At 44.0% G+C, this 11,173-nt stretch overlaps 5 protein-coding genes across 5 annotated transcripts; all 5 read right to left on the bottom strand.

Moving 5' to 3' along the window:
- Positions 1 to 116: 116 nt before the first annotated feature.
- LOC125767547 (7-methylguanosine phosphate-specific 5'-nucleotidase) lies at positions 117 to 2,802 on the bottom strand. The gene is made up of 4 exons (XM_049434229.1): positions 1,725 to 2,802; positions 1,075 to 1,267; positions 761 to 994; positions 117 to 671 (listed from the first exon to the last, which is right to left on the bottom strand). Exons 1-4 carry the CDS (start codon positions 2,087 to 2,089, stop codon positions 555 to 557), a joined length of 909 nt encoding a protein of 302 aa, XP_049290186.1. The 5' UTR covers positions 2,090 to 2,802; the 3' UTR covers positions 117 to 554.
- A 365-nt stretch (positions 2,803 to 3,167) lies between these two features.
- Positions 3,168 to 3,983, bottom strand: LOC125767551 (putative gamma-glutamylcyclotransferase CG2811). Its single transcript, XM_049434234.1, has 2 exons — positions 3,326 to 3,983; positions 3,168 to 3,255 (listed from the first exon to the last, which is right to left on the bottom strand). Exon 1 carries the CDS (start codon positions 3,885 to 3,887, stop codon positions 3,441 to 3,443), a length of 447 nt encoding a protein of 148 aa, XP_049290191.1. The 5' UTR covers positions 3,888 to 3,983; the 3' UTR covers positions 3,168 to 3,255; positions 3,326 to 3,440.
- A 113-nt stretch (positions 3,984 to 4,096) lies between these two features.
- Positions 4,097 to 5,589, bottom strand: LOC125767549 (troponin C-akin-1 protein-like). Its single transcript, XM_049434231.1, has one exon. It carries the CDS (start codon positions 4,890 to 4,892, stop codon positions 4,413 to 4,415), a length of 480 nt encoding a protein of 159 aa, XP_049290188.1. The 5' UTR covers positions 4,893 to 5,589; the 3' UTR covers positions 4,097 to 4,412.
- Positions 5,590 to 5,914: 325 nt separating this feature from the next.
- LOC125767537 (zinc finger protein 28-like) lies at positions 5,915 to 8,980 on the bottom strand. Its single transcript, XM_049434209.1, has 3 exons — positions 7,768 to 8,980; positions 7,452 to 7,691; positions 5,915 to 7,380 (listed from the first exon to the last, which is right to left on the bottom strand). The coding sequence occupies exons 1-3, from the start codon at positions 7,972 to 7,974 to the stop codon at positions 6,352 to 6,354; spliced, it is 1,476 nt and encodes a 491-aa protein (XP_049290166.1). The 5' UTR covers positions 7,975 to 8,980; the 3' UTR covers positions 5,915 to 6,351.
- Positions 8,981 to 9,073: 93 nt separating this feature from the next.
- On the bottom strand, positions 9,074 to 11,073 carry LOC125767540 (aladin-like). Its single transcript, XM_049434221.1, has 3 exons — positions 10,644 to 11,073; positions 9,610 to 10,564; positions 9,074 to 9,523 (listed from the first exon to the last, which is right to left on the bottom strand). The coding sequence occupies exons 1-3, from the start codon at positions 10,704 to 10,706 to the stop codon at positions 9,183 to 9,185; spliced, it is 1,359 nt and encodes a 452-aa protein (XP_049290178.1). The 5' UTR covers positions 10,707 to 11,073; the 3' UTR covers positions 9,074 to 9,182.
- Positions 11,074 to 11,173: the final 100 nt, after the last annotated feature.

Here is an 11,173-nt window from a genome sequence, read left to right as displayed (position 1 = left end):
TTTCAATATGCCAGTGTCAACCGTGGCCAAGCACTCGAGTGAAAGTAAATATCATTGTTGATAGTTCGTACTAAGTAACGCACGTTGAATAATGCAAAAGCTGTAACACACAATGGTTGTCCGGAATTTATATATATATTTTGTTTGAATTCGAATACACTTCGAACGTAAATTTTGTTGAACCGTTTACACTTGGAGATGCTTAAGAAATATGTCTACCAAAGTACGAGTGGTTAATAAAACGGAACCAAAAACAACAAAGTTAAGTTTAACGATACACACTCACTCCCTAGCAAAAATGGATCACAATCACTCTGGTGAAACGTATGGAACGCTGGTTGTTCACCGTAACTAAATTCATTATTTGAGACATTTTCTCGGCAGTAGGAGTAACGTTGTATTCTTAAGTCAAACAAGGCCGGATTATGGTGCCTGGTCGTTCCAGCAACGGTGGCATATTTTGTGTGATGATGGTCGCGTTTCAAAACAAAGCAACATCGAAACTATGCAACCATTGAATGCAAAGTGTAATTGCCGCCTGCAACAACACACGTTCATTCGTGTGATTGCTTCCTCACCATGTCGACGATGGCTCTTGGGATGTCCATGGTTTGATCGTCAACCAACACTATATCGAACGCATCCATGTATCGAGGTAGATTGAGTTCCGGCTTGAAAACGATCAGAAACAAAAACACGTGTTAAAACGAGCGTAATCAATCTTGGAACAGACATCGCCACCTACTCGGGCAGAACTTACATGATCGAAAAGAAAACCTATCTTCAGAATGTGGGACGATGATGGCACACCGCTAGCCATACCGGCATCACCAAGCGAATCGCCCATCACAATGACGTGGTCGCGCGAGTGTACGATATCGTAGTACTCTGTACCGTCGAGGACGGTTTCATTCTTGTTGAATGTGTGAATCATTGGATCCTGCAGCCCGTTCAGCAAACCATTTTCACTAAATTGCAGGAAATTTGACACAAGCTGCAAAATGAAGAACGAAAAAGCGATACGATTAGGACGGGTTTTTTCATTACTAACAATTTTATCAGCCAATTGTTTACCTTTACATTCGGATACATCACATTGGCGTGCTTTAACACCGATGATACACAGTTGCCGAGACCGGCCGAAAACACGAGACACGGTACATTATGGTCGTGTAGCTCCTTAAACATGTCATGCGTTCCATCGCGCAGCCCATCCTTGTACCGTTTTGCCACCTCGTCGATATCTTCCTGTGGTAGCTTAAAGCCTCTGCAATAAAACAAGACGCATAAGATTCCATGCAAAACGTATGTTTGTATTTAATTTTTAGTGTAATCTTTAAGCAACACTTTACAAAAAAATTTAACCTCGATTATTTGCTTATAATAATGATTGATGAATTGCATAACGTTACCACATATTTAAAAACTTGAATTCAGCTACGGTATTACTATAGCAACGGCAACAACTATGTGTCTCAGGTTTCGCGCGACACGTTATCAACAATCGGACAAAGCAGTCTGTCAACCTTTGCGTATAATCGATAGCGCGTCCAATGCCACCAACTTCCTAAGCATAACCAAAGCAATCATTGCGTATGTCATTGCGATGCTGCAGATAAGCGATGCCTTTAGCTGGCTGTGATAAGCTGCACAGTTATTTGGCAATATTGTACGGTTAGTTTGAAATGAAAACGAAACAAAAATCATAACACATTAGAACTTACTTTAACAGATCGCCCGTTTTGGCCCACCATTCAATCATGTAGCCCACTTTCTCCTCATGCTCCATGTGCGGGTCGATCTCGATCGGTCGGTACTTGTGGTACAGGTTGCGCTGCTCCAGAATTACATCCTGCGGGATCGATTTGCACTCGTTGAACATGCCGAAGCTCGTCAGCACCTTCTCACCATTGCTGAGACGCTGCTTGGTGATTGTGTAATCGAAATCGGTCACCACCTGCAGCTTCTCTGTGCCGCCCACGACCAGCTCGTTCAGCATCAGCTCGACGCGGGCCGGGTCACGGATTTTTACGTGGTCCCGCTGGAGGGCGGCCACCTCACTTAGCTGAAACTTTCGCTGTCCCACCATAATCGTGCGCCGCAGAACCACTTGCCACAGCGTAATTTTCCCGACTGGTGCTGTGTGTACGCACGAACCGAAACCAACGCGACAACGACAACGTCGACGACAACACGATCGCCTTCGTCTTTGGGTGTGTTGTGTGTGGTGTGCAGCGCAGGGGCAATGTTCCGATGCGATGCTAGGCGTTGTGCTTGTTGTGGTCGTTCAGCTGATGGGTTCTGGTGCAGTCCGAAAGGCCTTGTCACTGCCTACGTCTTTGCTCACGAAATCCCCGTACCGAACGGAAAGAAAATGCTATTTTTATGCCAGCTCCCGAAGATGTGTTGTCGCGTTTGTGTTAATCCCGCTCTCCGTTCCTCTGTACTTGTTGCACTCGATCTCGGTGGGAAGGTCAAAAAAGCGACGCGGTTGATTGTTTAGAAAACGCACACGACAATGTGCGTATCAAAACATGGATAAACAAACACTTTGCGTACACAAAAGAAAAGCTGCACGCTGTGACGACCTTCGTGTTGATTTCAAAACGAAAGTTTTTACGAATCGTTTTCTCGATGCAAATCGCTTTTTTATGCAGATTACAGTAAAACTTATAATGTTTTGTTTAAAATTGGCATAAGGAACAAACAAGATCGCCTTTCAGTTATCGAATTTCACTTTCTTTGGAAATTTGCAAACGCTCGCAGGAGGATAACAAAGATGTAAACAAGCAAACTGCCCTTCTGTCAAAAGGGACAAGAGTTTGTTGCTTGGGGAACAATGGGCACTAGCGCGAACAAATTGTAATTATTAAAACAAAAATAATTATATTTTTGCCTACTAACTTATTTGTATCACTATAGTATGTGAACGTACAGCTTTTTTTACTGCATTTAAGAAAAGAATACAGAATTAGTATACAACTCAAAAATTAATGACACGTCTATGTCCCGATCAATTCCATAGTGTCTATGCGAAAGTGATCTAAAATGTAAAACTCCGGTTATTTATCCTATATCGCAATAAATAGAGTAAAATACGCAAAACAAATTACATTCAAATACTGAAAAAAAAATAGTAATAACGATATTATTTCGTTCTTCTTTTCGTGATGATCCTTCCGACATATCCGTTTAGATCAATTCCGTTCTATTTACAAAAGCTCGTACGGCGGAAGTGCGAGCCGGATCGCCACGCTGTAAAAGTACATATAAATGACCTTCAGTAATGTTTAACGACTTTAAGCCATAGTCTGTCTTTCCGCACCTTCCTCCCACACGTGTTGTGTTTTTATTATAGTTGTTTGAAATGCGAACCGACCGTCTAATTAGTACATTATTTAGTTCTTCACTTGCTTCCTTATCATGGTGTTGGTTTTCTACTAATCAAACTCGATATCATCAGCCTCCACGTAGGGTTTGTCCGGACTGTCTCTGTATTCCTCCAACAATTGTTTTTCCAGCAAACGTTTTGGAAAGCTTCGCATTAGATAAATCCAGCAACTCTCGACGACGTTGGTCTCCTCGTTCCGTATCACTTCCGGTCGACGATCGTACAGTTTCGGATAGACCTCCAGCACATCGAGTCGACCGAGCATCCGATCGTCTATTTCGTAAATTTCACCAACAACAAAGTGTCCGGTACCGGGCACATCCAACAGAAATGGAATGTTATACCGGGTGGCGACAATAAGCGGATACTGCACAGTCGTCCGGCCTTTGGCTATGAAACGAGCCCGTCCGTTGCTTACATCTGTTAGCCAGTGATGGTTGGGTTCTCCTTTTTTCAGCGTACCGTAAACAAACACACGGCGCAATGCTGTGGACATTTCAGAACAAGCGATGGAAATTTTGGGTACAGAAACTGAACGACGAACTGGGAGCACTGATCTTGAGATGAGCTGTGAACCACTACTCTAACCGAATCGCTTTATCAACGGAGTGGTTGTACAAACAGATAATATTGTCTATGGTATCATGACCCAGGAACGCGTTGAAATAACAACTTCTTTTCTTTTTGCTTTAACGGAAAGTGATCTAAGTATTCGTACAATTACTTTTTATTACAACAGATATCGTAGATCGTTCTAGGTGAACGGTTATGTTCCTACCCGGATTCTATGGCCATACAGTGACACTTGTGTTTTTGGAACTTCGGAATTGACATTCGTTTTATTATCATTATTACATTCCACACCCTTGTACGTAACATTAAGTACAGAAAAAAAAACAACACTTTACGTCCTTATAGGATAACCGGTTAAAAAGGATATTCATCCGCAGCGCACCGAAGGGGGAACGCGCTTCCCTCGGCTTCGCAACCCCATTACCACACCCACCGGACACCGTTTCCACTACTCATCAACCTTAAGCAGCTCTTCGAAGATGTTCACCGTTCCAGGAGGTCTGCGCGAGTACGGTTGCTCCAGCGTGTTTCGGTATTCGCTTAGCATTGGCAACTTCAACAGCCGGTCCGGGCAGTTGCGCAGCAGGTACAACCAACATGGCACATTACCACCTTCAATGCCGACGTTAATGTCCTCGATCTGCCGATCGTACAGCTTCCGGTAGTCCTCCAGCACATCCAGCTGCTCGAACAGCGGATCGTCCACCTCGTAGATCTCACCCGTTACGTAACTGCCGGTGCCTGGTTTGTCCAGCAGAAAGGGAATGTTGTACCTGGTGGCGACCACCAGCGGAAACCGACGGTTCGTGGACCCTTTGCAGATAAACTTGGCGTAACCGTTGTCGGCTTCCGCTAGCAAATGGTGGTTCGGTTCACCGCGCTTCAACGTCCCGTACACAAACACACGTCGTAGGGCACGCTGGGCCATGGTTCGTAGGTAAACTTAGGTCACTGAAACTTGGGTAGTTGTGGTGTTGAGGTCCGTTTAAGGCGAATGTGCTAACTACTTTTGTCCTTAGCTGACGATGATACTTCACTCTGTCGCAGGCGGTAATACGATCGTTTACGAAGATCGTTCTGTTGACTAGGAAGACTATGAATTCAGCCACCAGCAGTTTCTTCTCATGAGGTAGTTTATGTTTCGACGCAGTTTCACAATCGGTAACCACTCCCGAACGTTCCAAAATCACAAGACGCAAGAGATATGCTCAAGATAGGAACGCTTGCACCGCACGAACGCAACAGCCGCCGCGTAGTGCAAACCTTCAACAGTACGAGTTGAATTCGAACTTAAAAATCACTGCATCACGGACAGACGGAAGGTAGAACGCTATTTCACGGGCAGAGAACACAGCAAGGACACACCGGTTTTTGGATCGTCTTTGGCCGGTTTTTTTTGTTAAACCGGTTGGGCGCATACAATGCTCTTTTGTGGTCTTCTTCGTCTCTGTGGCATTCGCGCTACGACGACCAATTGACAGTTTGGTACGATTGTATGCGTGTTCTGTTTGTATTTTATTTTGGTCTGGTTTCTTTTCTTTATCATTCTTGGTGCTGCCAGATACGATACAAACCCCCAACATTGGAATGGAATTTTTATTTCCCGTTCTGCAACTTCGGCTTGTTTTAATGTGAGCGGATTGTAACTTTTTAATGACCATAAATAGTGGGAGAAATACGCACATACTCGTGGTCTTCTGTTTTCGCTCTCAAGTCCTACGGTATCGCGAGTCGTTTTTGATTGAATTTTAAATGTTTCACATAAATCTGTGAAGTTTTAATGAATCTGTTTATTTCTTTATAAAGGTCTTCAATATTTTACATCATTTACTTATCCCGGAAATATTCCCGTGTAGCTCTATTAGATTACCGACAAACTTTGGTACGCCATATTTGTTGAAGATCCAGAAATGGAAACTTGTTTTTTTGTTGTTGCTTTGCTTCAAGAAAGTTTATCCTTAACATTTACGTTTATGTACATTTTCCTGTTTCATTTCATATCCTACCAAATTCTGTTGGTTTGCGATTGGGTTTGGGTTCAAAATCTCTTCGAATAGTAATTCTTCTATTCAGCTTAAATTCTGCCGAGTCCTATCTGGGGAAATAATAATTGGCATAATGACAAATCGAAGCAGCAGAAGAGTTCTAAGCCACTGAACTACTTGAGCGTCGCTGGCAATCAGGCATTAAATGGCGCCCTCTTGAGGTTGTAATGCCACAATAGAAGCAGCAGTGCTTCAGAGCACTATGTACTTGGATGCTTTAGAATGCAACAAGATGGAGAAAAAAGGCGACAGGTTACAGTAGAACAGAGCTACAATCGAGCTAATGCTCTACAAAACAGCAAGATCCATCCCTTGGTGGAATCCATATTGCCAGCTAGTATCCTAAAATTTCAAATGACCTTTCTCATCGATCAACCCCAACTCAACAAGCTCCTGGGGATGTTTTGCTTTCATGTGAACACTGCGACCCTTATGATGCGCAAAGCACATTCCACAGATGCGACAGCTCAGCGGTTTCTCACCTGTATGCGTACGCATATGTACCACCTTATGTGTCGAGGTCCGGAATCGTTTATCACACACGGTGCAACTGTGTGGCCTTTCGCCAGAATGTACGCGCATATGTTTGTTAAGTGTCGTACGCAACAGGAACAGCTTTCCACAGACCTCACATTCGTGCTGCTTTTCTTGTGTGTGGGTTAGCACGTGGCAGCGTAAAGTGCCCGCAAACAAGAAGGTCTTCGAACATAAGCTGCATGCATACTTCCGGTCGCCATTGTGTATGCGCATGTGTCCTTTTAAATTGTTTTTCTCCAGGAAAGCTTTGCCGCAGATGTCGCATTTAAAGTCACGCTTGCGGAGATGCACACCATTCACGTGCGACTGCAGTTTGTTACGAGTGGTGAAACTCTTTGGACATTGGTCACATTTGTGCGTTCGCACCGAATGGATGACCATGTGGGATTTGATATTGTTCACCTTTGTTCCACAAACGGAACAGACAATTTTCTCCTTGTGAGGTGTTTTCTTCTGCTGCTTGGGTTTTGGAGTATTGGAAGCATGCTCGGCGGTTGGATAATTTTGGTGTGTATTGTTTGTGGGCTCTGTGATGCCCTCGTTTTCTTCTTGTCCATCGAAACAGTCGTCTGTATTAATGAATTCTATTTCCTCATCGTTGCTCAGTTGATCTGCTGCGTGATCTTCATTTGATATTCCAACTGGTAGTTGATCTTGCGATGTTGTTTTCAAACAAACACGATTTCGTTGCTCTATAGCTTCATTGATTGCAGCTATCGTTTCATTCTCCTTCTCATACGGCAATGGAACAATTGCAACATCTTTCGTGTTATCTTTGGCAGGTTTTTGAGTAGGAATCACAGCCTTTTTTTCGACGTGAATTTCCTGTGGTAGCTGCAATCGATCAAGCGAACGAATATCCGAATTAATGAACTAGTCACAAAAATATTTCGTATCATCTGTACCTTCTTTAGTATGGCTGCACAATTTTGTTTGAGTCGTTTGGTAGGTTCTTTTCTTCTCCGTTTCTTTTTGTGAAGTGCATCATGAACAGGTTCACAGCGATCTCGTTTACTTGTGGTATCACGAATGTGGCTCAACATCTTCATTGATTCGTCACATTTTCGTTTAAAATTTGTAATAATTTTAAGATTTCTCTCACACTTTACGCACAAAAAGGCTGGCAGCGCATCGTGTTTATTTATCTGTTTAAACGGAAAATAGCTTATAAATGTCGCATTTCGCATGCTACAGCTGTCGCAATAAGCATGTAATCCTTACCTTTATCTGCAACAAATCAAGCGCCAGTTTCACAAAATTTCGTATAAAGTACACATTCCTTCCTTGCACATTATAGTAGATGGCTACCAACCCATCTTGCGACAAACAGAGTCGACATAAACGGTTAAAATTGTCCGCATAATACTGCCAGCTGTTTGTCTGCCGTTGGTGAGGTGCTTGCTCATTTGCTGAAACTTCTGCGTCCATATTGGTATACTATAAGTGCTTCTAAACCTCGCAATCGTTCAGTAAACGCTGCAAAACAGGAACAAGTTCAAAATATAAACAAAACATTAACGACACCAAACAACACGTCTGTCATTTGAATACAGGACAACGTTTATACTCTACCGTTCACTTGGAGTTGGGTTGTTGGTTAAGAACTCCGTTCGCCATTACCCGCCACGAGGTAATCAAATGACAAGGATATTTCAGGCGGAAGAAATCATGGCTGACGTGTCCAGCTCCGAGAAGAACCGTTTCTAAGGAAATGGATATCCAATCTGGAATATAGGAATGGAATCTTGGTATTCTGTATTCCATGTACAAAAAGTGCAACAATTACTTGATACACAAAATGCTACAACTTCCTGATCTCCAGCATACTAAGAAGATTTTGAACAAAATGTCTATTTCTCTCCTTCACGGCATAGGTTATTTATAGTACATTTCGTAGATCATATACATTGAATGGCAATTTACAACGCTGCTTACATAATGGTCTTCTTTGAAGTTCAGAACATTGTGATCCTCAGGGTCCTTAATCGCCTGCAATTCTGACGCCATTTGTTAGTCTTTCTTCAATGTCCACCACCTTCATAGCTTTTTCACCGGAGTAGAATTGGAAGCCTGGTCGAACATTGCATATATACGCTCCTAGTCAACTACTGCACGTGTCTCATCATATACATGGCAGCCTCTACTCCACGGACGAATAACTGTTAAAATGTCGGGTGGGTATTTCAGTGTTATTTAGGAGGTTTCATCATACCGTTGGTCACCCTTTTACCTTTAACGGTTAAGTCACTTCCGGCATGAGGGGAAAGGAAACAAAAATAAAACACAGTTGCCCACCTCAGTTTTTTCATTCTTCTACAGCAGACAACATCTGCTAGGTACAATTGTCTGGACCTTAGAGCACAGGAAGAACAACCCTTCCTTGGTTGCGTTGTTCTTTAGTTGCTTCTCTCTATGGAACAGTGTACTCCACACACAGGACAGGCTATTCAAATCACAAAAAGATCCATTACGCTTCGTAGATCAATCAGACCAACAGCGTTTAAAGAGTCAAATAACCAAGCAGAAGTAGTAATTATAGTTACATATGTTTTATATCATTCGACCTCGAATTATAAGTTAATTTAACAATCTTTCCATTGGTTCCATTTGTAGTTCTGCTTCTTGCGGGTGCTTTACTACAGTGGATAGTACTCAATGCGGCCAGATGACCATCCGATCGTTAGCACGGACTGTGCGTCCGAATTATATTCCTGCTGATAGTTTTCCTGGTAGCACATGCACGAAGGATACTCGACACCGGCACCAAAAATGAGACAGTATGGGTCAATATTGATCTGCAGCCCGGCTAGGTTTGTAAAGAAGATGGCTATGGCCGACGTGCTTTTAAACGAAATAGCCAAAAAGCGATCCTGCGGGCACCAAGCGATTGATTGAGCCTTGCCACCGATCGTCAACCCATCCTCGGTAGTTTTCTGATGAAAATCTACCAGCGGAAATGCCAGTTCGTACGATGCACCTGTTGAGAAGTGAAGCATTGTTAATACGGGTTTCATATCATGATCAGGACAAAGCAGTGCGTTTATCAGTTTACACCGTTCTTACTTTTAAGGCCGGATAGACGCATATAGAACAGCTGCATATCATCCGTTGTGACAAACAGTAGATGCTTCTCGTCCCGGGACCAAGCAAATGATTGCAGAGAACCATTAGCCGTACTCCAGCCGGCTCGCGTTACCCTCTCAGGTGGCACTGTACAGAGATAAAAGTCCCGTCCGATGGTACTGGCGATCATGTTGTATCCAAGTGGAGCAAAACCAACGAGTGCACACGGTAGCTTGACCCGATGCATCGGAACACATCGTTGCTGATCCACGTTCCACACGAGGAGATTTGTATCGTTGATGCTGGCGGTCACCAACAGCTCACCATTACTGCTCCAAGCGACCGCCGTGACCGGTTGATGGCGTCCGTGCTGTAAATGAACTGCCTGCGAAAGGGGTCTGGTAATTTGGCTTGTCGGATCGACACTCCAAATCAGCACCCCAGTTTGACATCCAATGGCTAATTCTCCTCCCGTATAGGGTCGCCAAGCGAGACAAGTGATTGCCTTCTGGAGACTACTACGCAGAACCGGTGTTACGCCTGGGTTGCGCGTATAGATCCGAACCGTATCATCAATGGTGGCAACTGCCAGTTTAAAGCACAACGGATGCCAGCACATACAGCGTATCGTGCTTTTGTGCCAGTTGCGGGTTTGCGAGTGTTTCGCTACGAGATCCATCGTTAGCTCGCACGGGTACGACTGCCAGTACTGCTTGAACTTTCTGCCGATCAACTGCAGATAGGTCGCGGCCCGGGAAACAATCCGAGACTCCGAGGATTGTGCCGCCTCACCCAGCGCTTCGAGTAGACCGAGCTCCATGAAGATGCTTAAAATACGCTTCGGAAGCGATTCCGTTACCGGCACCATTACATCACGAGTGCTATCCGTCCGTCGGCTGTGTCCTGGAGGGTGCAACATTTCACGGGTGAACACTATATCCGGATAATGATCGCGCTGCAATCAAAAACACCCAAAACAAATCCATTTAAGCATGCTATACGTGGAGCAAAAACCCGCCTACAAATGCACTTACTGCTGAGAATCCGGTGGCTTCCACAGCGGGTGGGAAATTGCTAAGGTTTAGTGAACGGCTCATACTTGGTGGCTTTTCTTCTACAAGCAAGATAGGAAATTTGTTCAACAAAAACTGATTACAAACGATCACAAATACCGGCACCGTGCAGCCGTTTCCTATGGCGCTCTTTTTCGGCTGTCAAACTGCGTTCAATTGTCAACCGCTGTCAAATGGTGCAGTTATCAAAGATTTCAGTTCAACGTTCAACGAGGTTAGAAAATACAGATCAACGGCGGTAAAATGGAAAAGTGTTTTCTAATCCGTGGAGAAACAAGCTAGAATTGTTCCTCGTGAAAAAGGAATTAGTTCCAAATTCGTAGATACGCAGGATCGGTGGGATGTGCGGTGTGGGAATGGTAAGCTGCGCTGCTTTGTCCAACGATTGGCGACCGGTGGTGCCAACTCGCGGATTGGCAAAATAATAATCAAGGAAAACCAGGATCGTCAGCCCAAGACAACCGAGGGTGAAGTGCCACCAACAAAATAAT

The sequence above is a fragment of the Anopheles funestus genome, chromosome 3RL (assembly GCF_943734845.2).
Source record: "Anopheles funestus chromosome 3RL, idAnoFuneDA-416_04, whole genome shotgun sequence".
In the NCBI taxonomy this organism is placed as follows: domain Eukaryota; kingdom Metazoa; phylum Arthropoda; class Insecta; order Diptera; family Culicidae; genus Anopheles; species Anopheles funestus.
This window is presented reverse-complemented; position numbering and strand designations above follow the sequence as displayed.

What these genes read in the sequence shown, in the direction of transcription:
- LOC125767547 (XM_049434229.1), bottom strand. Translation starts at nt 2,089, where the DNA reads ATGGTGGGACAGCGAAAGTTTCAGCTAAGTGAGGTGGCCGCCCTCCAG. An exon ending in AAAACGGGCGATCTGTTAAA is followed by an intron (nt 1,268 to 1,724) that starts GTAAGTTCTAAT and finishes GTTTTATTGCAG; the next exon opens with AGGCTTTAAGCTACCACAGG. An exon ending in TAGGTTTTCTTTTCGATCAT is followed by an intron (nt 672 to 760) that starts GTAAGTTCTGCC and finishes ATCGTTTTCAAG; the next exon opens with CCGGAACTCAATCTACCTCG.
- LOC125767537 (XM_049434209.1), bottom strand. Translation starts at nt 7,974, where the DNA reads ATGGACGCAGAAGTTTCAGCAAATGAGCAAGCACCTCACCAACGGCAG. An exon ending in TTGATTTGTTGCAGATAAAG is followed by an intron (nt 7,692 to 7,767) that starts GTAAGGATTACA and finishes CCGTTTAAACAG; the next exon opens with ATAAATAAACACGATGCGCT. An exon ending in GTGCAGCCATACTAAAGAAG is followed by an intron (nt 7,381 to 7,451) that starts GTACAGATGATA and finishes GATCGATTGCAG; the next exon opens with CTACCACAGGAAATTCACGT.
- LOC125767551 (XM_049434234.1), bottom strand. Translation starts at nt 3,887, where the DNA reads ATGTCCACAGCATTGCGCCGTGTGTTTGTTTACGGTACGCTGAAAAAA.
- LOC125767549 (XM_049434231.1), bottom strand. Translation starts at nt 4,892, where the DNA reads ATGGCCCAGCGTGCCCTACGACGTGTGTTTGTGTACGGGACGTTGAAG.
- LOC125767540 (XM_049434221.1), bottom strand. Translation starts at nt 10,706, where the DNA reads ATGAGCCGTTCACTAAACCTTAGCAATTTCCCACCCGCTGTGGAAGCC. An exon ending in AAGCCACCGGATTCTCAGCA is followed by an intron (nt 10,565 to 10,643) that starts GTAAGTGCATTT and finishes TTTTGATTGCAG; the next exon opens with CGCGATCATTATCCGGATAT. An exon ending in GCGTCTATCCGGCCTTAAAA is followed by an intron (nt 9,524 to 9,609) that starts GTAAGAACGGTG and finishes ACTTCTCAACAG; the next exon opens with GTGCATCGTACGAACTGGCA.